We start from the raw sequence: 22,169 nt of genomic DNA, 5'->3' as shown, positions 1-22,169 counted from the left end.
TTGTGTTTTCCTTTGCGCCCTGCCAGCCTCGACAAATCTTCAAAATTCGTGGCAACATGGAAGACAGCGCGACCGATGGCCACGAGGAATACAACTGTGTGGCCTGCCAACGGCCAGATAGTGCGGACAACATGGTCCAGTGCGACCAGTGCGACGTCTGGAAGCATTACGCCTGCGCCGAGGTGAATGAGAGCATCCGGGATCGATCCTTCTTGTGTGGTGATTGCACCGCGCATGCCGCACACCAGAGTGATGACGTCATATCGGTCCGAAGTGAATTCAGCCACACTAGCTCAACATCGGTGTTCTCCGTCTGCCTGAATCAGCTGGTGGAACGACAGCAGACCGAACGCGCTCGTGTGGAACTGGAACTCCAGCGGCGCCACTTGGACGAGCAGCAGAAACTGATCGACAGAGTACTAGATGGGGAGGAAATTGCGAGCCATCGAAGTGGCGGCACGAGAGGTGGTGCAATCATCGATGCGACTTCACCTTCGTCGAATATGCGCTTAGTGACACCAACTCCTCCTGGAGCTCCTCTGGCACCGAATGCTCGTCGGTCGATGCCTCCACCCAGTGATACACCGAAAACTACCGCTCCAGTGATGGTGTCAATTCCACTCTCGGCGATCGAGCCAGGTACCGTGGAATTTCTGAAGGCCAAAAGGGATCCGAAAGCTGCCTTCATAGCCCTCAAGGATCGGGTTGAGCGCCAACCCAACATCTGAAGAGCTGGCAAATCTACGATCTCAAGTAGAAATGTGCCGGAAGCTTTTGGAGAAGTTTCAACACGGCGCAGAAACAAGCCAGCCAGTTCATCGTTCAGCTCCGGTCAACTCGTCGATGGTGCGGCCACCAAAGCCAGCGGCGAACACGTCGCAAGTGAAGAAGCAGACCGGCACCATCCCGAAGACGAACCGATCGATGCAACAGACTCCCGCAGACGACCAGATACAGTGGGATCGTCATTCATCAGATGGAGCAGTTGGTGGAACCGATCCACTTGAGGATCTATGGTCGCTAAGGATGCCGGTAAGACAAACTAGCCGGCCACCGGTAAGTCGAACGATGGAACCCCAGGTAAGCGTCAAGCCTTGAGTACTACTATGCAACTTACAAACCCATACGATTCAGAACATTGCCCTACGACCAAAACAACTACCAGCGAGCAGCAGCGATTTGTCGCGCGCCCGGTAGAACATAATATGCCTCCTATAAATTCTCTGGAGCAGCAGCGAAATTTATTCGCGCGCTCTCTTGATTTAAATCAGACCAGTTACATTGAACAAAATTTAACCGAAGTGGAAACGCGTCCTCCCCCCTCGCGTGCGGTTAATTCGTCTCAGCCCCCTCGACAATACGAAAGCGTGATACAAAACCAAGTGATTCCCCAACGAGATCCAGTTCGCCCAACACAGCAGCAGTTAGCAGCAAGGCAGTCCCTGGCTAAAGAACTTCCTCGATTCACCGGTGACCCAGCGGAATGGCCGATCTTCATCTCTAACTATCGCTACACAACGGAAGCCTGTGGTTTTACAGATGGAGAAAATATGCTGCGCCTCCAACGGTGCCTGTCTGGACCTGCGCTTGAAACGGTTCGCTGTCGGTTGGTGCTGCCAGCAGCAGTCCCGCAGGTCATCGAGACACTTCGCTTGCGGTTCGGACGACCGGAATTGCTGATCAACGCTCTGCTTCGTAAGGTGCGAGAAATTCCAGCCCCAAAGTCGGATAAGCTGGAAGGACTAATTGACTTCGGAATGGCAGTGCAGGCGTTATGTGACCATATAGAAGCTGCGAACGAACGCGCTCACCTATCAAACCCGTCACTGCTGCAGGAACTCGTCGCTAAACTTCCTGCGGATCAACGAATGATGTGGGCGGGGTATAAGCGAGGATTTCGAAGTCGATCTCAAAACCTTCGGCGATTATATGGCAGCTGTGGTACGAGATGCGACAAGTGTAGTGACCTTCGAACCAGAGGTCAAACGAAACAACCCTCGCGACCGCCCGAAGGGCAAAGGATTCATTAACTCCCACGCAGTGGAAACGCCCGGAAGGACATGGATTCATCGAGTGATCCGACAGAAACGGTGAAGCAGTTCAATTGCCTGAACTGCAATAAGAGCGGTCACCGAGTACGAGATTGTAACGCGTTCAAACAGTTGACAGTCGATGATCGTTGGAGACGAGTCCGTGCGCTGAGTCTATGTCAAAACTGTCTATTCAGCCATGGACGACGCGCGTGCCGAGGCAGAAAGTCTTGCGACATCAATGGCTGCCAGTACCGTCATCATCCGCTTCTCCACTCATCTAGAGGCCCACCAAAGTCATCGGAATCCACCGTTCAAGTCGCAGAAAACCACACCCATCGGCACCTGAGTTCCTCGACGTTGTTCCGAATCATTCCCGTCACTCTTTACGGGAGAACAGTTCGATCAACACGTTCGCCTTTCTTGACGAGGGATCGGATCTGACATTGGTGGAAAGTGACTTGATTACTTCGCTGGGACTAAAAGGCACTCCTCTCCCTCTATGCCTTCGTTGGACTGGGAATACTTCACGCGTAGAGAAGGGTTCCAACAGGTCACTGTCGAGATAGCTGGACTAGGGCAGGACAAGCGGCACAAATTGCTAAACGCGCGCACTGTAAAGAACCTGGGCCTTCCCGCCAAAGTTTCCAGATGGATGCGGCAGTTAAGCAGCACAAGCACCTAACGGGCATTCCTGTCAGCAGCTACAAGAACGCTGTTCCGAAGATTCTTATCGGGATCGATAATTTGCGGCTAGCGCTACCATTGAAAGTACGAGAAGGAGAAGATGGGACGGCGCCGGTGGCGGTGAAAACCAGACTAGGTTGGTGCGTCTACGGTCCCCATGAAAGCAGTAAACAAGATTCATACAGTTTCCACATCTGCGAATGTTCCTGTGATGAAACACTTCACGAGGCGGTGAAAGACTTCTTCGCCATTGAAGGAGCAGGAGTATGTCCGACAGTAATCCCGATGAAGCAGGAAGACGAACGGGCGCTAACCATAATGGAAGCCACAACTTACCGTGTTGGAAACCGCTTCGAAACGGGACTAATTTGGAAAGAAGACCACGTAGAGTTCCCGAACAGCTATTACATGGCAGTGCGTCGGCTGGAATGCCTAGAGCGCAGGATGGATCGTGACACGGTACTGAAGGAGAATCTGCACCGACAAATACGCGAATACGCAGCAAAAGGATACGCGCACAAGGCTACGAAAGCAGAAATGGAAGCAGCGGATCCAAGGAGAGTATGGCACCTCCCAGTCGGAGCGGTGATGAACCCAAAGAAACCGGGGAAAGTCCGCGTTATTTGGGACGCTGCGGCTAAGGTCGACGGCGTATCGCTCAACAGTGCACTCCTCAAAGGACCAGATCAACTCTCTTCTCTTCCCGCGATTCTTTCCGTTTCCGACTGTACGGGGTGGCAGTCAGCTCAGATATCCAGGAGATGTTTCACCAGATCCGAATCCGAAAAGCAGACAAGAACTCCCAACGCTTCCTGTGGCGAGACAACCCGTCTGAGAAGCCCACGGTATACCTGATGGACGTTGCCACATTCGGCAGTACTTGTTCACCGGCATCAGCACAGTTCGTTAAAACAGGAACGCCGAGCAACACCGAGAGCTGTATCCGGAAGCGGTAAAAGCGATTATCAACGACCACTACGTTGATGATTATCTGGCGAGTTTCAGCACGGAAGAGGAAGCAGCAAAAGTGGCACGCGAGGTACGACACGTACACGGCAACGGAGGGTTCGAATTGCACAACTGGCGGTCGAACAGTATCACGGTGCTAGAACGACTGGGCGAAGTTCCACTTGCAGCCGAAAAGCAACTGAAACTCGTTGACGGAGTGAATACAGAGAGAGTGCTCGGAATGCTATGGAGTCCTTCAACCGACGAGCTGAGCTTTTCCACCCAGATGAGTGTAGAAGTCCAGTCACTGATTCAAACGGCCACGCGGCCGACAAAGAGGCAGGTACTACGATGCGTGATGACTCTATTTGATCCATTGGGATTGCTCTCACCGTTCCTCATCCATGGCAAAGTTCTTATCCAAGACATTTGGAGAGAAGGCACTGAATGGGACGAACAAGTCAGCACAAACGTATTTGCGAAATGGCAGCGGTGGGTGCAGATGATTGAGTACATCTCCGGGGTGCGCATTCCTAGATGTTATTTCCACCATGCGAATCATAAGACCTATCACAACTCCGAGCTCCATGTGTTCGTCGACGCAAGCGAGGTAGCGTACTCTTGTGCGATCTATCTGCGCACTCTTAGTTCAGAAATGGGTCCGCTGTGCTGCTTAATTGCTGCCAAATCCAAAGTTGCTCCGCTGAAGCCGTGGTCTATTCCCAGACTAGAACTACAAGGCTGTGTCTTGGGCGTACGTTGGTCGAAGTTCGTCCGAGAAAATCACGGTATTCCTGTATCCAAGATGGTGTTTTGGACGGATTCCAGAACAGCCCTGGCCTGGATCATGGCCGACCCTAGGAGCTACTGACAATTCGTGTCCCTTCAGAGTAGGAGAGATTCTGGAGCACACCACGGCAAGCGAATGGCGATGGGTGCCATCAAAGTCAAACCCAGCAGATGAAGCGACTAAATGGGGCAGCGGTCCGTACTTCGACCCAAACAGTAAGTGGTTCCATGGTCCGGACTTCCTGCGCCTACCGGAGGAAGAGTGGCCTCATCCAAAAGAGCCGGTGATGGTTACTACCGAGGAGATGCGGGCATCGATTCTGCACCACTGTTCATTCGAGCCGGTGATTGACTTCGACCGATTCTCTTCTTGGGATAGGCTACTACGAGCAACCGCATTCGCTCTCCGATTCGTACGCAATACGACCAAGATGCACCCGAAATACACAGGACAACTTCAGCAGTCTGAACTTCGAGCAGCAGAAACTACGATATGCAAGCTAGTGCAGTACGACTCCTACCCTGATGAGATCGCTGCACTGTCCAACAAGGTACCGAACGAAACCGGGCAGGAGGCTATCGGGAAACACAGCTCCATCTACCGATTAATGCCGATTATGGACGACAACGGGTTGCTACGTGAACGTGGCCGGATCGGAGCAGCTGCAGACATCGGCTACAACGTGTGTCATCCAATTATACTGCCGAGAAATCATCATATCACGGAACTTCTCGTTCGTCGATACCATGAGCGATACCGTCATGGAAATACAGAAACGGTGGTTAACGAGATCCGCCAGCTGTACAGCATTTCAAGACTGCGGTTGGTGGTCAAAGGGTAAGCCGTGAATGTACGTTCTGCAAGATCCGCCGAGCGAAACCAGCAATTCCACCAATGGCGCCGCTTCCACCTGCTCGCCTGGCTCACCATGAACGGGCCTTCACCTACACAGGGTGGACTATTTCGGGCCGCTGCTGGTCAAGCTGGGAAGATCAAACGTCAAACGCTGGGTCGCATTGTTCACCTGTTTAACAGTACGTGCCGTCCATCTCGAAGTCGCGTACACACTGTCAACCGAATCCTGTATTTCCTGCGTCCGCCGATTCGTGGGTCGCCGAGGCCCACCCGCCGAATTCTTCAGTGACAACGGAACAAACTTCCAAGGCGCTGACCGAGTGCTGCGACATCAGATTAGCCAGGGACTGTCCGACACCTTCACTAGTACCAATACTAAATGGAACTTCATTCCGCCAGGAGCACCGCACATGGGAGGAGCATGGGAACGCCTGGTGAAGTCAGTAAAACCGCCATGACCGAGGCGTACCCGAGGAGAAACTCGATGACGAGGGGCTGCAGACACTGGTCGTGGAGGCTGAACGTATGGTGAACTCGAGGCCTCTGACGTATCTGCCGCTAGAGTCTGAGGAGTCGGAGGCACTTACACCGAATCACTTTTTGGTGTTGAGCTCAAGCGGGGTGATACAACGAAGAGATCAACGAAGCAACGATACAGTCTGGGTTCAGCCAAGTGAACTAGTCCGCCGAGAAATCCTGGGAGATCCTGGGAACTAATCCAGCGTCAGCTGGATGTTTTCTGGAGACGTTGGTTGGTCGAATATTTGCCGGTGATCCGCCGACAGCCGAAGTGGTTCGACGAAACTCGTTCGCTAGAACCAGGAGATCTGGTGATGGTCGCAGAACCGACGAAGCGAAACGGATGGGAACGAGGACGAATCATTGGCATGATCTCGAATCCGGATGGTCGACATCGTCAGGCCGTCGTACAGATTGGACAAAGAGCGTGGTGCGGCCGGTCTCAAGGTTAGCCCTGCTTGACCTCAAGGATCATCGTGAGACTCCGGAGAACTTCGACCACACCCGGGGAGACTGTTAACGCAGAAGCCGTCAAGCTGGCAACCTTGCCCAACACCGAATCTGAAGGGCACTCGTCAGCTGTCAAAGCGCCACGTCAGCTGCCGAAGCGCCGCGTCGACGCTGGTGGAATGACATCGCTCGTTTGACAAGCTGTCATCGGGCTCTTCCGGTCATTCTTCGCCACATTCCAGCTACGTTGAAGCAGCAGTGAGACGTTTACGATTTAAGAAAACAGTGAATTTAGTTAAGAGAATTTGAAAATTAAAATACGGTTCAGAAAATTAGCGTGTAGTGCTCGATTCGATTTTCCACCGATTAAGGATTAGTTCGGTAGGATTATACCTTTGGCGACAGTTGCCAGATTGTAGTCGCAAAGTGAGGTTAGTTGAGTCAGTCAAAAGCTATCCACATAATTTATTATTTTTATCCGCAGTCATAGCGTGAAATCCATCGTCGCAGTCTGTCCAGTCTGTGGTCCAGTAGGTCCTTCCGACAAATCCTGAAAAGAAAAAGTGAGAAAATAATATTAAATGAAGATAATATCAGATAATTAATTAACTGAATTTAGGCCACTAGGTAGAGGTTAGTGTGTGGCACAGCAGGTGCGCAAGATATATAGGCCCACCGAATTGTGAGTAATTATTGAATACTTACTGTGAAATATTATACTTACGTTTCGATCTAATTATAGTTGAAGCTCAATACACAAAGCTATCAGAACCGGTTTGTGTTTTTCCTTTGCGCCCTGCCAGCCTCGACAGACTTTGATATTCAAATGGAATATACTAAGTACAAAATCGATGAAGCTAGACTAGTGCCCGGTATTTCAGAGAAGTATTATCGTTTGTCGGTATGTAAAAACAAGCGTATTATTTTTACAATCCAATTTTATTTTATTTGTATATGCTTTTATATTCGATTTGTAGATCGATCAATTTCAAACGGCACCCACCCTTTTGAATGATGACTGCACGGTAAGGATGATCATTCCAGCGAGTTCGAACCCCGTAGCTTTCTAGAAACTATCCATGAGATCAATCCAGATTACATGTTGATTCATGTAAACACCATTCTTGAACCGTCTCCAACCTACACGATTGTGTTTGAATGCAGTCGGCTCTTATTTCAGCTGGAATACTATGTCCTATCTTAGGTGAAGGAAATTGACTTTGAAAAACATTGTTCCCCTAAGCCACCGATGGAAAAGAAGATCATATACGAGAGGTGAGTTTTGTTACAAAATGTTCGAACTCAAATGATGCAATACAGTGCGTTTTACAGTTTTCAATGGTTCAACAAATATGTCGCAATAAATCACGAGCAGCTGTCTGCTGTGCGAAATATCGTGAATCGGACTTCGTTCCCTGCTCCGTACATATTGTTTGGACCACCCGGTACTGGAAAAACGTCAACTATCGTAGAGGCAGTTTTACAAATTTGGAAACTACAACCCAAAGCCAACGTTCTCGTACCGGCAGCTTCAAATTTCGCCTGTGATGAATTCACCACGCGCCTGCTGGAATTCATTCCCGCCACCGATGTGTTCCGTTTCGTATCCTTCGTATCGATTTTGCTGATAACGGAACAACACCTTCGTTCTCAAAGAGCAGTGGAGGTTTTGAGGAAGGTGGTGAGTATCGTCGCGGCCCCGACTACGAATATCCGGAAGGCGGTGCATCATACGAGGAAAATTCATCGTACGGCTATGGTGGAAGTGGAAGACCGTTCCGCGGACGTGGTGGTTTCCGTGGCGGTTTTCATCGTGATGGCCCACCGCACCACGGGGACAATGATGAATGGCGTCGATCAGGAGTCGATGGCAAATATGATTCACGCCGTCGTTCGTGAACCAGGAATCGATAGATCTAGCTCCCGTTCACCGAGGCGACGCAGTCCGGCTGATTCTGATTCGTCTTCTTGTATGAATGGCATGTTATCGAATGCAAGAACGTTACCAGAAGTGGCACGGAAATCTACCACAGTCTGGTAAGGGGCGCTGATTTTGAACACTATTCCCCGCCAAGTTGCACCTAACGGACGGAGACCACGAAATAGTGGACAGCCTGATGAAGGACGAGGAAGGTAAACACCACCTTCGTATTACTCAGCGACTACGCCTCGATCAACCCAAGTTGGAAAATCTGCAGAAGCGCATATCGACGTCATCGTCGCACGCAATCTTCCTCGGCCTGCTGGGATCGACGTCATCGGTAGCATCGTCGGATGATGCCAGCGTTCAGACGCGTCCACTGCGTAATCTCGTGTCCTACCTGAAGCAGAAAGAAGCGGCCGGCGTTATATCCTTACTCAATAAAGAAACGGAAGCAACCGATGTGCTCTACTCATTCCCGCCATGCGATTTTTCGACAGAATTGTTGAAACGAACATCTCACAACCTCACCGAGGAGGGACTGAAGGAAGACCATCTGGTAATCGTGGTGGTCCGAGGAGGAACAATCCTCTGAAGTGCCTTCTTTCTGGTATTGCAGACACTAGTCCATATTGGCACAGCATACAACATGGCTGGTCTAAAAATTTGTTTGTAAATCAAAAGTTTGTTCTTAAGACAAAGTTTTGATTTTCTGTTTATAAGTGGATCACTTAATATATTTGTTACATTTGGCTTGAAGGCCTTCAATGTGATTTTTAAAAGTTAAAGTTAATTTAAGATCTAGCAGAAGTCCTAAATATTTAGAATTCGAATAGTTTACCTGCAGTGAGCGATCTGATAAATAATTTTGGATCAGTTTAATACCTAGTTGGTTGGTTGTTTGCTCATTGTTTGTTGGTTGCTTCATTGTTTGTTGGTTGATTGATTGGTTATTTAGTTGATTGCTACAATTGCTTATTGGTTGGTTGGTTAATAAGTTGATTGGTAGCTTGCTTGAATGGTTGGTTGTTTGATTAGTTAGTTGATTGATTCGTTGGTTATTTGGTTAGTTGGTTGTTGCTTGATTTGTAAGTTGGAAGAATGGTTGATTGGTTGGTTTCTTTTTTGTTTATTGATTACTTGATTGGTTGGTAATTTGGTTGATTGGTTGGTCGGCTCGTTAGTTCATATGTTGGTTTGATGGTTGCTCGAATGGTTGATTAGTTGGTTGGTTGAATGATTGTTTGGTTGATTGGTAGCTTGCTTGAATGGTGGGTTGCTTGATTGCTTGGTTGATTGGTAGTTTGCTTGAATGGTTGGTTATTTGATTGATTGCTGCTTGATTTGTTAGATGGTAGAATAATTGATTGGTTGGTTGATTGCTTGCTTGATTGGTTTGTCGGCTGGTTAGCTGACATGTTGTTTTGTTGGTTGCTTGGTTGGTTGATTAGTTGATTCGTTGCTTGATTGATTGGTAGCTTACTTGAATGGGTGATTGCTAGATTAGTTGGTTGATTATTTGGTTGATGGGTTGCTGTAACCGTTTGATTGAATGGTTGGTCGGCTGGTTGGTTGATTGGTTGTTTTGTTGGTTTCTTGATTGGTTGATTAGTTGACTGATTGATTGATTAGTTGATTGGTTAGTTGTTGCTTGATTTGTTAGTAAGCAGAATTGTTGATTAGTTAGTTCCTTGATAGTTGGTTGGTTGCTTAATTGGTTGTTTGGTTGTTTTATTGTTTGTTGGTTGATTGATTGGTTATTTAGTTGATTGGTTGGTTGGTTGGTTGATTGTTGGTTAGTAGAATGATTATTTGGTTGGTTGCTGCTTGATTTGTTAGTTGGTAGAACTGTTGAATGGTTGGTTGCTTGATTGGTTGGTTATTTGGTTGATTGGTTGTTTGACTGGTTGATTGATTGGTTGGTCGGCTGGTTAGTTGATTAGTTGTTTTGTTGGTTGCTTGAATGGCTGATTAGTTGGTTGCTTGATTAGTTGATTGTTGGCTTGCTTGATTGGTTGGTTGCTGGAATCGTTGACTAGTTGATTATTCAGTTGATTGCGTGCTTGATTGGTTGATTGATTAGTTGATTGGTTGATTAGTTGGTTAGTTGATTATTGGTCGGTTGCTTGATGGGTTGATTAGTTGATTTGTTGATGACTTGATTGATAGATTAGTTGGTTGTTTGCTTGATTTGTTAGTTGGTAGAATTGTTGAATGGTTTATAGTTGGTTGGTTGCTTTATTGTTGTTTGGTTGACTGGTTGATTGATTGTTGGTCGGCTGGTTAGTTGATTAGTTGTTTTGTTGGTTTCTTGGTTGATTGGTTATTAAGTTGATTGCTAGGTTGCTTGATTGATTAGTTATTTGGTTGATAGGTTGGTTGGTTGCTGCTTGATTTGTTAGTTGGTAGAATGTTTGATTGGATGGTTGCTTCATTGTTGGTTGATTGATTGATTGGTTGGTAATTTGGTTGATTGGTTGCTTGACTGGTTGATTGTTTGGTTGCTTGATTGGCTGGTCGGCTGGTTAGTTGATATGTTGTTTTGTTCGTTGCTTCAATGGTTGCTTGGTTGGTTGATAAGTTGATTCGTTGCTTGATTGATTGGTAGCTTGCTTGAATGGCTGATTGCTGGATTAGCCAATCAAGCAACCAATCAACTAAATAACCAACCAAGCAACCAACAAACAATGAAGCAACCAACCAACAAACAATGAAGCAACCAACCAACCAATTAAGCAACCAGCCAACTATCAAGGAACCAACTAATCAACAGTTCTACCAACTAACAAATCAAGCATAACCTACCAATCAATCAATCAATCAACTAATCAACCAAACAAGAAACCAAAAGAAAACAAATAATCAATCAATTGATTGTTGGTTGTTGTTAATCCAACCAACCAATCAGGTTATTTGATTGATTGGTTGCTTGCCTGGTTGATTGATTGGTTGGTCGGCTGGTTAGTTGATACTGTTTTGTTCAATCGTCTAAGACGAGTTTAGGACTCTCCATTTAATTCCACCAATTATTTTGATATCTTTGCAGATACGTATTTCGACCACAACTATGTGGTCGTATTCAGTGTCTCGTACTTGACTCGACTGTTGCTTGCTTGATTAGTTCGTAGGTTGGATAATTGATTGGTTGATTGGTAGATTGCTTGATTGGTTGGTTGATTGATTGGTTAGTTATTTGGTTGATCGGTTGATTGGTTGCTGCTTGATTTGTTAGTTGGTAGAATGGTTGATTGGTTGGTTGGTTGTTTGATTGTTGATTGGTTCTCAATCTTACCAACTAATCAGGTTATTTGGTTGCTTGACTGGTTGATTGATTAGTTGCTTGATTGGTTGGTCGCCTGTTTAGTTCATATGTTGTTTTGTTGGTTGCTTCAATGTTTGCTTGGTTGATGATTAGTTGGTTGCTTGATTGCTTGGTTGATTGGTAGCTTGCCTGAATGGCTGACTGCTGGATTAGTTGATTGGTTGCTTAATTGGTTGGTTATTTGGTTGATTGTTTGCATTACTGGTTGATTGAATGGTTGGTTGGCTGGTTAGTTGTTTTGTTGGTTGTTTGAATGGTTGATTGGTTGGTTGCTTATTTGGTTGATTAGCTTGTTGGTTGATTGGTTGATTAGTTAGTTGGTTGATTGGTAGCTTACTTAATTGGTTGGTTGCTGGATTAGTTGATTGATTGGTGGTTGGTTACTTATTTGGTTGATTGGTTGCTTTACTTGATTGATTGGTTGTGGTTATTTAGTTGATTGGTTGCTTGATTGGTTGGTCGTTTCGTTAATTGGTAAGTTGTTTAGTTGATTGGTTAATTAGTTGGTTGGTTGCTTGATTGGTTGGTTGGTTGCTTGATTGCTTGGTTGATTGCTGCTTGATTTGTTAGTTGGTAGTATGGTTGATTGGTTGGTTGCTTAACAGGTTGATTGATTGGTTAGTAAGCTGGTTAGTTGATTAGTTGTTATGTTGGCTGCTTGGTTGATTGATTAATAAGTTGATTGCTAGATTGGTTGGTTAGTTGATTGGTTGATTATTTAGTTGATTGGTTGTTTGATTGGTTGCTTGATTGGTTGATTAGCTGGTTGGTTGCTTGATTGCTTGGTTGATTGGTAGCTTGCTTGAATTGTTGGTTAATGGTTGCTTGATTGTTGGTTGGTTGCTTTACTGGTTGATTGGTTAGTCAGCTGGTTAGTTGATTAGTTGTTTGGTTGGTTGCCTGGTTGATTGGTTAATAAGTTGATTGGTAGCTTGCTTGAATGGTTAGTTGATTGATTGGTTAGTTATTTGGTTGATGGGTTGGTTGGTTGCTGCTTGATTTGTTAGTCGGTATAATGGTTGATTGGTTGGTTGCTTCATTGTTGGTTGATTGATTGATTGGTTGGTAATTTGGTTGCTTGGTTGATTGGCTCGTCGGCTGGTTAGTTGATATGTTGTTTTGTGGGTTGCTTGGTTGGTTGATTAGTTGAGTCGTTGCTTGATTGATTGGTAGCTTGCTTGAATGGCTGATTGCTGGATTATCCAATCAAGCAACCAATCAACTAAATAACCAACCAAGCAACCAACAAGCAATGAAGCAACCAGCCAACTATCAACGAACCAACTAATCAACAGTTCTACCAACTAACAAATCAAGCAACAACCAACCAATCAATCAATCAACTAATCAACCAATCAAGAAACCAAAAAACAACTAATCAACCAATTAGCCGACCAACCATTCAATCAAACGGTAAAGCAACCCATCAACCAAATAACCAACCAATTAAGCTACCAACCAACTAATCCAGCTATCAGCCATTCAAGCAAGCTACCAATCAATCAAGCAACGAATCAACTAATCAACCAACCAAGCAACCAACAAAACAACATATCAACTAACCAGCCGACCAGCCAATCAACCAGTAAAGCAACCAATCAATCAAATTACCAAACAATCAATCAATCAACCAACAATGAAGCAACCAACCAATCAATCATTCTACCAACTAACAAATCAAGCAGCAACCAACCAACCCTGTCCAGCAGATTTCCTGCAGCGCTACGACGTCGAAGTTGCGGGGATGTAATTCATCGTAGATTATCCTGTCGCAACCTGCGAAGCCTAGCGACTTGCAGTTCCATGTTCCAAGCTTCCAATCGTCGCCTAGGTCGTTGCCGATTGTATCGAGTCGTATTATCTTCTATGTCGTTCGTAATAGTTGTTTTTAAAGGCGGCTTATTGAGCCTGCGCAAAACTCCTGTCTCGTCGGAGGGCCGTCGTGTCAGGGCTGTTTAGCGTCCCACCTAACACCAGGACTTGGGCTTGTGCGCTTTGAGCGGCACACGGTCGCTTTGGCGGAGCCTACTTGCGGATACATGCAGCTTTTATAGAGGTTAAACAGGGTCTACTGTCAAACCCCACCACATCCTAGGCAGACGCCACAACTCGCAGATGGCCTGGGAGGGATCGTCAAGCCCTTGGACAAAGTCCCCTGCTGCCCCGACCAACCAACCCATCAACCAAATAACTAACCAATCAATCAACTAACCAATCAAGCAATCTAGCAATCAACTTATTAACCAATCAACCAAGCAACCAACAAAAACAACCAATCAACTAACCAACAAGCAACCAAACCAATCAACCAGGCAACCAACCAACCAACAAGGAAGTAACCAACCAACAATCAAGCAACCAACCAATCAACCATACTACCAACTAACAAATCAAGCAGCAACCAACCAATCAAGTAAGCAACCAATCCACCAAGCAATCAAACAACTAACCAACCAACCAACTAATCAACCACCAAGCAACCAACAAAACAACATGTCAACTATCCAGCCGACCAACAAATCAAGCAACCAATGAATCAACTAGTCAAGCAACCAGTCAACCAAATTAATAACCAATCAAGCAATCAACCAACCAATCAACCATTCTACCAACTAACGAATCAAGCATCAATCAATCAAATAATCAACCTTTAAAGCAAGCTACCAATCATCCAAGCAATCATTCAACCAATCAAGCAACCAACAAAACAACATATGAACTAACGAGCCGACCAAACAATCAATCAACCAGTCAAGCAACCAATCAACCAAATTACCAACCAATCAAGGAATCAATAAAGAAGCACCCAACCAGTCATCCATTCTTCCAACTAACAAATCAAGCAGCAAACCAACTAACCAAATAACCAACGAATCAATCAAGTAACTAATCAAACAACCAACCATTCAAGCAAGCTACCAATCAACTTATTAACCAATCAACCAAGCAGCCAACAAAACAACTAATCAACTAACCAGCCGACTAACCAATCAAGCAACCAACCAATCAACCAGTCAAGCAACCAACCAACAATCAAGCAACCAACAATTCAAGCAAGCTACCAATCAACCAAGCAATCAAACAACCAACCAGCTAATCAACCAATCAAGCAACCAACCAATCACCAATCAAGCAACCGATCAACCAAATATCCAATCCAGCAATCAACTTACCAAGCAGCCAACAAAACAACTAATTTACTAACCAATCAATCAACCTGTCAAGCAACCAACCAATCAACCATACTACCAACTAACAAATCAAGCAGCAATCAACCAAATAATCAACCAAGCAATCAAGCAACCAACCAACTAATTAAGCAACCAACCAACCAACCAATCAAGCAACCAAACAACCAATCAAGCAACCAATCAACTAAACAACTTATCAATTAACGAGACGAGCAACCAATCAACTAAATAACCACAACCAATCAATCAAGTAAAGCAACCAATCAACCAAATAAGTAACCAACCATCAATCAATTAACTAATCCAGCAACCAACCAATCAAACAAGATACCAATCAAACAACAAACTAATCAACCAATCAATTAACAAGCTAATCAACCAAATAAAGCAACCAACCAATCAACCATTCAAGCATCCAACAAAACAACTAATCAACTAACCAGCCGACTAACCAATCAAGCAACCAACCAATCAACCAGTCAAGCAACCAACCAACAATCAAGCAACCAACAATTCAAGCAAGCTACCAATCAACCAAGCAATCAAGCAACCAACCAACTAATCAACCAATCAACTAATCAACCTGTCAAGCAACCAACCAATCAACCATACTACCAACTAACAAATCAAGCAGCAATCAACCAAATAATCAACCAAGCAATCAAGCAACCAACCAACTAATTGAGCAACCAACCAATCAAGCAACCAACCAACCAATCAAGCAACCAACCAACTAATTAACCAATCAACTAAACAACTTATCAATTAAGTTGACGACCAACCAATCAAGCAACCAATCAACTAAATAACCACAACCAATCAATCAAGTAAAGCAACCAATCAACCAAATAAGTAACCAACCATCAATCAATTAACTAATCCAGCAACCAACCAATCAAGCAAGCTACCAATCAAACAACAAACTAATCAACCAAATCAACAAAACAAGCTAATCAACCAAATAAGCAACCAACCAATCAACCATTCAAGCATCCAACAAAACAACTAATCAACTAATCAGCCGACCAACCAATCAATCAATCAGTCAAGCATCCAACCAACCAAATAACCTACCAGGATCTCGGAAGGATTCCCTGGATAAGCCAGGAAGGATAGATAGGCAAATTAGGAAATATTCCGCGCAGAATCTCTGAAGGATTCCCTGCAGAATCTCGGAAGGATGGACTGCAGAATCTCCGCAGGATTTCCTCCCGAATCTCGGAAGGATTTTTAGCAGAATCTCGGAAGGTCCTTGCAGTTTTGGAAGGATTCCATGAGAATCCCGGAAGGATACGCTGTAGAATCTCGGAAGGATTCCCTGCGGGATCCCTTATGGAATATCGGAAGGACTCCCTGCGGAATCCCAGAATGATTCTTCGCGGAATCTCAGTAAGGCTCCCTGCGGAATTCCAGACGGATTTGCTGCGGGATTCCGAAATAATTCGCTGCGGGACTCCAGAAGGATTCCCTTCGGATTTCGAAAATAATTCCCGAAACTATTCTCTTCGGAATCCCGAAAAGAAATTGAAAATTATAAAGAAATAAGTCAGTTCAATTCTATAGACCAATTCAGATGGATTTCTACTTATATATGAATATTTATATGTTCATTCATACCTAGTACACTTTAGTTCGAACAATGTGGATTACGGGATAGTGATTCCGCTTGTCATGCCAAAACTTGAACGCGGTGCAAAAAAATAATTCACGGACAGCTGAACAGTGTCTTTCTTTCGAGAAGCTTCTTGTAACATATGTAGGATTTAGTTTACTTCTTTCTATAATTATTGTGTGATTCGATACATCAAACTGCGTGGGCGATAACCGCAGACGAAGCTGTACTCTAGGATTTCTCTGTTGGTATTTGGTATCTCCAGTCTACGTCTGTTGCTACTACTATGAATTCTATAACACTCCAAGCTATTCCAGATCGTCGTTCATTTCTTGCAATCTGGCCCTCTCGCTATCGCTTCTGCCCTGTCCGCCGCCTTACTGACGCATACGATTGATCAGTAGTGTGAACACTTGGGATGGCAAGGTCTGTTGGAGGACTTGGAGAAGCTGTGCCGGTTGGCCGCAGACGATCACTGCGTTAGCCAGATGCTCGACACCGTTCTCGATGTCACCGGAAGAGATGAGGGCCTCGCCCGTCTGAATTTCCTGGAGGAAAAATCTTGCACTTCTTCATGGTCTGCCATGTTGGGCATCGTCGTCCGTGGCCCTCCAGCAGCCGAAACAGCCTTCGTCGCTTTCCTCCTCTCTCGCAGCTTCTTTTTGAAGTCCGGATCTTTGCGGCGCTTGTGATCGAAGTAGATGCAGTAGCTCAGGAACAGCGTTCCGGCCACGCCGGCTGCAATCCCGATGGTAGTTTTAGTAATCTCCATCTCAACGATTCCGGACCCGAGCTTCACGGTGGCACTAGCACGTTAATTCCGAACGAGAGAGAGGTCGAAAAGCGAAGAAATTTTCCTGCTTTTGTCCACGAAATGAACTTCTGACCTCCTCCTGCGCAGCTTCTTTTTGAAGTCCGGATCTTTACGGCGCCTGTGATTAAAGTAGATGCAGTAGCCCAGGAACAGCGTTCCGGCCACGTCGGCTGCAATCCCGATAGTAGTTTTACTAATCTCCATGTCAACGAGTCCGGACCCGAGCTTCACGGTGGCACTAGCACGCTAATTCCGAACGAGAGAGAGGTCGAAAAGCGAAGAAATTTTCCTGCTTTTCTCCACGAAATGAACTTCTAACCTCCTCACTCGCAGCTTCTTTTTGAAGTCCGGATCTTTGCGGCGCTTGTGATCGAAGTGGATGCAGTAGCCCAGGAACAGCGTTCCGGTCACGCCGGCTGCAATCCCGATGGTAGTTTTACTAATCTCCATCTCAACGATTAGCTTCACGGTGGCACTAGCAGGAACTAAGAACCATCAAGTTCATCTCACTTTATAATTTTAACAGAACTTATTTATGTATATATGGACCAACAGGTCTGTGCCACAAAAAGGGAAACTTATTTATATGATCAGAGCAGACAAAAAAAAAAACAAAACATCGATGCTGTCAGTTATGCGTGCACGGAAAAATAATCATGCGGAAAATGATGACTGACAGCATCTGGTTAGTGTCTTTTCAGTTGTATACCTAGGACTCCTACACACCGATTGAAACTTGAAAGCAACACGGGAAAATCCCGAGTGTCTGGTCCCGGTTATTAGTTCCTGACATAACTCTTCAAATTGGTGAAATCGGCAATAACCATTTACATAGTTTTTCGGAACTGTGGTGTCGAGAAATACAATATTCGCTTGGTATTTTTACGCATACCAGTCCCGCTATGTCAGCATGGTTGATTTCGCTAATGACTAATATACTATAAACAATAAACAACAATTAGGTACTTCAATCAGTGGTTTTAAAATAAAAACATTCAAATAAATTTTTATTCGCGTTATGCGTAACATTTAGTAGTACACTCAAATAAAAACGCACATTACATATATATGCCTTGCACTTAGAATATGACCAGTTACTTTCATACATGAAAACTATGTGCAACGTTATTGAATTATTGCCGATATCGTCAAGATGAATTTTATGTGCAGCCTCTTGATTCACATTAAGGAGCTCAAATGGATTACACTATTGAGAGTAATGGAAATAATAGTGATATATTGGCAGTATCTCGAATTAGAAACAGATAAATTATACTCAGAATTTAAATGCTGTTTATAACAGCAATGTTGATATGGGAAGTAAATGATTAACTCAATCATGCTGAAAATAGACATTTGGTTATAGTGTTGATTTATTCATAGTTTTCCAGTAACTTTTTTTAACAAAACAAAGATGCAAAAAAATATTGTGATGGCGAAAATTTAAAAAAAGAATTGGTTTGGCTCCTTTCGTTGCATAAATATCAGAGTCGCAAAAAATATAATTGACCAGCAGAGCAAAACCAATAAAACCTGGTGTTCTACTTCCAGAGCGGTGGTTATATTACTACTGATCCATTCAAATATGATAAGTTACTTGACTCGTCCTTGTCATACATCAGACGGTTCATCCGTGCCAACGCCCCCTCTCCCCAACAATCGATAATCACTAATATCTTTGCGACCATAATTCGGATTGCGGATATGGTAAGTGGTGATCGAGGTGGTGATATTTCATTATTCGGTGAATGGGTTACGGCACGGATGATCCGTTTGACGTACGACGGTCCTCTCAGTGGTTCAAATCAAATCATATCCTGCTGCTGGCTATGATGATAGAAATGATTGGCCTTTCCATTGTACCAACCCGGACAAACTGATCTGACGATTTCATGGTACATTGCATATTTTGCCCGCTGTATGAGTCCGGATTCTTCCGGATCCAGTTCCTCTTCCTTAGTTTGATATATATTTCAACTATGCCATCCTACAATATTAAGTGTTTAAACGTTTTTGGTTCACAATAATATGAATTTTAAAAACTCACGACTTCCTTCTACCAGACTATCAGAGTCAATGGATGGATCTGCCGAATTCTCGCATAAGTTCAATTGATGAAAACGTTTTTCGATGCCGATAATTCTGCCTGTAACACAATTACGAAAACATGAATAAGGAATGTAATAACTAAACATGTAGTAATATTATTAATTATACCTCCAGTAGTTTCAACAGTATTCCATAATCCTGAATTTTGTTGTTTACTGCGGCTGAAAATGTTTTTTTTCTTGAAGACTGTATCGCTCACGCTTGAAAATGGTTTACTTTGCGACAGTCAAAAAATGTGGGGGTGCGCATGCTTTTCATGTTTGAACACGTCAAATATATTTTATACATAATATACTTTATAAATACAATTTATATGTTTTATTAGCCGCACATAAAATGACAATTCTTCCACTATTTTATAATCTATGCGCTTTGCGCACATAGAACATATCAGCAGTTTGGTTTGAGTGTACCCACCCCTCCCCCACCTTTTAGTGTAACAAAGTATAACGCAAGTTGCACCTCCCCCCTCCCCCCAAAAGCGTTACGTAATTTGTGAACAGACCCTTGGAAAAAAAAAGTACACGGTAACGCAATAAAATTGAAATTTCGTTTGTGACAATTATGACACTGAAAAAAAATGTGTTTGCAAAAATAGAATGTGTGACACCATAAAAAATATTTTTCTTAAAATGGTTAATTTCTCATTCGAGACAACCAGAAATTTTATTTGATTATATATTATTTGTATATCGCATGGAAGATATTTATGTGTGCGCTGATAAACAAAGTGGATCAAATCTATATAGATTTCAAAGTGTGGATTATTAGTAGTGTGGACTAGACAATAATTTTCCGAAAGGTAATCCCTGATAGGGTAAACAATCATTCCCCCGAGGGGGTATCCCTGATAGGGTGAATAATCATTCCCCCGAGAGGGTATCCCTGATAGGGTAAACAATCATTCCCCCGAGAGGGTACACAATAATTCCCCCGAGAGGGTAAACAATAATTCCCCCGAGAGGGTAAACAATAATTCCCCCGAGAGGGTAAACAATAATTCCCCCGAGAGGGTATCCCTGATAGGGTAAACAATCATTCCCCCGAGAGGGTATCCCTGATAGGGTAAACAATCATTCCCCTGAGAGGGTATCCCTGATAGGGTAAACAATCATTCCCCTGAGAGGGTAAACAATCATTCCCCCGAGAGGGTACCAATGTATGAATATGTAAGCAAATAGTTGCGTAGAATATTGTTGATGATTTGTTTTGATTTAGATGCAAGATTGAAGTTCTAGATCCTAGTAGATTCTAGGATCGTAGAATATTGTTGGCGATTTGTTTCTGATTTTTAAGCAAGATTGATGTTCTAGAGCCTGGTAAGTTCTATCCATGACTGCATTGCGAGATCAGTGGTTGATTTGAGTTCAGTGTTATAAAATGTAAACAAAGAGAGAAACATGTAAGCAATGAGTTGCGTAGAATATTGTTGATGATTTATTTCTGATTTTGATGCAAGATTGATGTTCTACAGCCTGGTAAGTTCTATCCATGACTGCATTCCAAGATCAGTGGTTGACTTGAGTTCAGTGTTAGAAAATGTAAACAAAGAGAGAAACATGTAAGCAATGAGTTACGTAGAATATTGTTGGCGATTTGTTTCTGATTTTGATGCAAGATTGATGTTCTAGAGCCTGCCCGCATAATCATGGACCATACGTAGACAGCATTTCTTATAATTGAAGAGAATAAGTGTGATTGTAGCGATGGTCTCACTAATAGTAGTTAACTATAAATGGACAGTCTCATATACTATTTCAACAGTAGCTCAGATGGTAAACGGCCAAACGACCATATGAGTAATAGGCGGTTAAGTATAATTAACATTTAAATCCGGTCGTTTTTTCGAACAAAATTTTCGATGTACCATACATAAGTTGGTAGATGTACAATTGAAGAACTATATAATTACACATCGACAGCATGTTATGTATTAACAGTTAGTGTTGATGTAGGGCTGGTATGGTGAATCCAGCTTAAAATTGTATGCTAACAATGAAGTGAATAGTGATAATATATCTTATGACGCATATGTAATTTTGATTGCATGGTATGTCGTTTTTCATTATGCGGGTCAAGTGGTTGTGGTTGTGTTGTGTTCAGTGGTTGATTTGAGTTCAGTGTTAGAAAATGTAAACAAAGAGAGAAACATGTAAGCAATGAGTTACGTAGAATATTGTTGGCGATTTGTTTCTGATTTTGATGCAAGATTGATGTTCTTGGGCATTATAAAGCAGATCAATATAATAATAATAAAATTGTAAAAGAGTAGAGCAGGAGGAAGATGTAGGGATTGAGAGGGGTATGAGTAAATATATTGACTAAATAAGAGGGCATATACCCGATATGTGTAAGGATACGGGAACCTTCTTACGAACGAGCGTGAGGTGATCCAAAGGTGGCGGCAGCACTACGAAGAGCACCTGAATGGCGATATGGCAGACAACGGTGGCGGTATGGTAATGAACCTAGAAGCACGCGCGCAGGACATGCGACTTCCGGCTCCGAATCTCCAGGAAATCCAGGAGGAGATCGGCCGGCTGAAAAACAACAAAGCCCCTGGAGCTGACAAACTACCAGGAGAGCTGTTTAAACACGGTGGTGAAGCACTGGCTAAAGCGCTGCACTGGGTGATTACCAAGGTTTGGGAGGATGAGGTTCTGCCGCAGGAGTGGATGGAAGGTGTCGTGTGTCCCATCTACAAAAAGGGCGATAAGCTGGATTGTAGCAACTACCGCGCAATCACATTGCTGAACGCCGCCTACAAGGTACTCTCCCAAATTTTATGCCGTCGACTAACACCAATTGCAAGAGAGTTCGTGGGGCAGTACCAGGCGGGATTTATGGGTGAACGCTCTACCACAGACCAGGTGTTCGCCATACGTCAGGTATTGCAGAAATGCCGCGAATACAACGTGCCC

The 22,169-nt window shown here is 44.1% G+C and overlaps 3 protein-coding genes and 1 long non-coding RNA gene across 4 annotated transcripts; 2 read left to right on the top strand and 2 right to left on the bottom strand.

Moving 5' to 3' along the window:
• Positions 1-2,681: 2,681 nt before the first annotated feature.
• LOC134206686 (uncharacterized) lies at positions 2,682-6,281 on the top strand. Its single transcript, XM_062682412.1, has 6 exons — positions 2,682-3,562; positions 3,633-4,423; positions 4,494-5,292; positions 5,408-5,744; positions 5,788-5,973; positions 6,096-6,281. Exons 1-6 carry the CDS (start codon positions 2,682-2,684, stop codon positions 6,279-6,281), a joined length of 3,180 nt encoding a protein of 1,059 aa, XP_062538396.1.
• Positions 6,282-7,459: 1,178 nt separating this feature from the next.
• On the top strand, positions 7,460-8,710 carry LOC134207972 (uncharacterized). Its single transcript, XM_062684076.1, has 2 exons — positions 7,460-7,554; positions 7,612-8,710. The coding sequence occupies exons 1-2, from the start codon at positions 7,529-7,531 to the stop codon at positions 8,318-8,320; spliced, it is 735 nt and encodes a 244-aa protein (XP_062540060.1). The 5' UTR covers positions 7,460-7,528; the 3' UTR covers positions 8,321-8,710.
• Positions 8,711-16,287: 7,577 nt separating this feature from the next.
• On the bottom strand, positions 16,288-17,636 carry LOC134207965 (mitochondrial import receptor subunit TOM20 homolog). Its single transcript, XM_062684063.1, is given in 2 exon segments — positions 16,288-16,887; positions 16,890-17,636. Coding segments are annotated over 2 exon segments (393 nt in total). The 5' UTR covers positions 17,098-17,636; the 3' UTR covers positions 16,288-16,702.
• Positions 17,637-18,180: 544 nt separating this feature from the next.
• Positions 18,181-19,579, bottom strand: LOC134207959 (uncharacterized). The gene is made up of 3 exons (XR_009978451.1): positions 19,357-19,579; positions 19,187-19,285; positions 18,181-19,126 (listed from the first exon to the last, which is right to left on the bottom strand). It is a non-coding gene; the product is annotated as an uncharacterized LOC134207959 (long non-coding RNA).
• Positions 19,580-22,169: the final 2,590 nt, after the last annotated feature.

Source organism: Armigeres subalbatus, chromosome 1 (assembly GCF_024139115.2).
Source record: "Armigeres subalbatus isolate Guangzhou_Male chromosome 1, GZ_Asu_2, whole genome shotgun sequence".
In the NCBI taxonomy this organism is placed as follows: domain Eukaryota; kingdom Metazoa; phylum Arthropoda; class Insecta; order Diptera; family Culicidae; genus Armigeres; species Armigeres subalbatus.
This window is presented reverse-complemented; position numbering and strand designations above follow the sequence as displayed.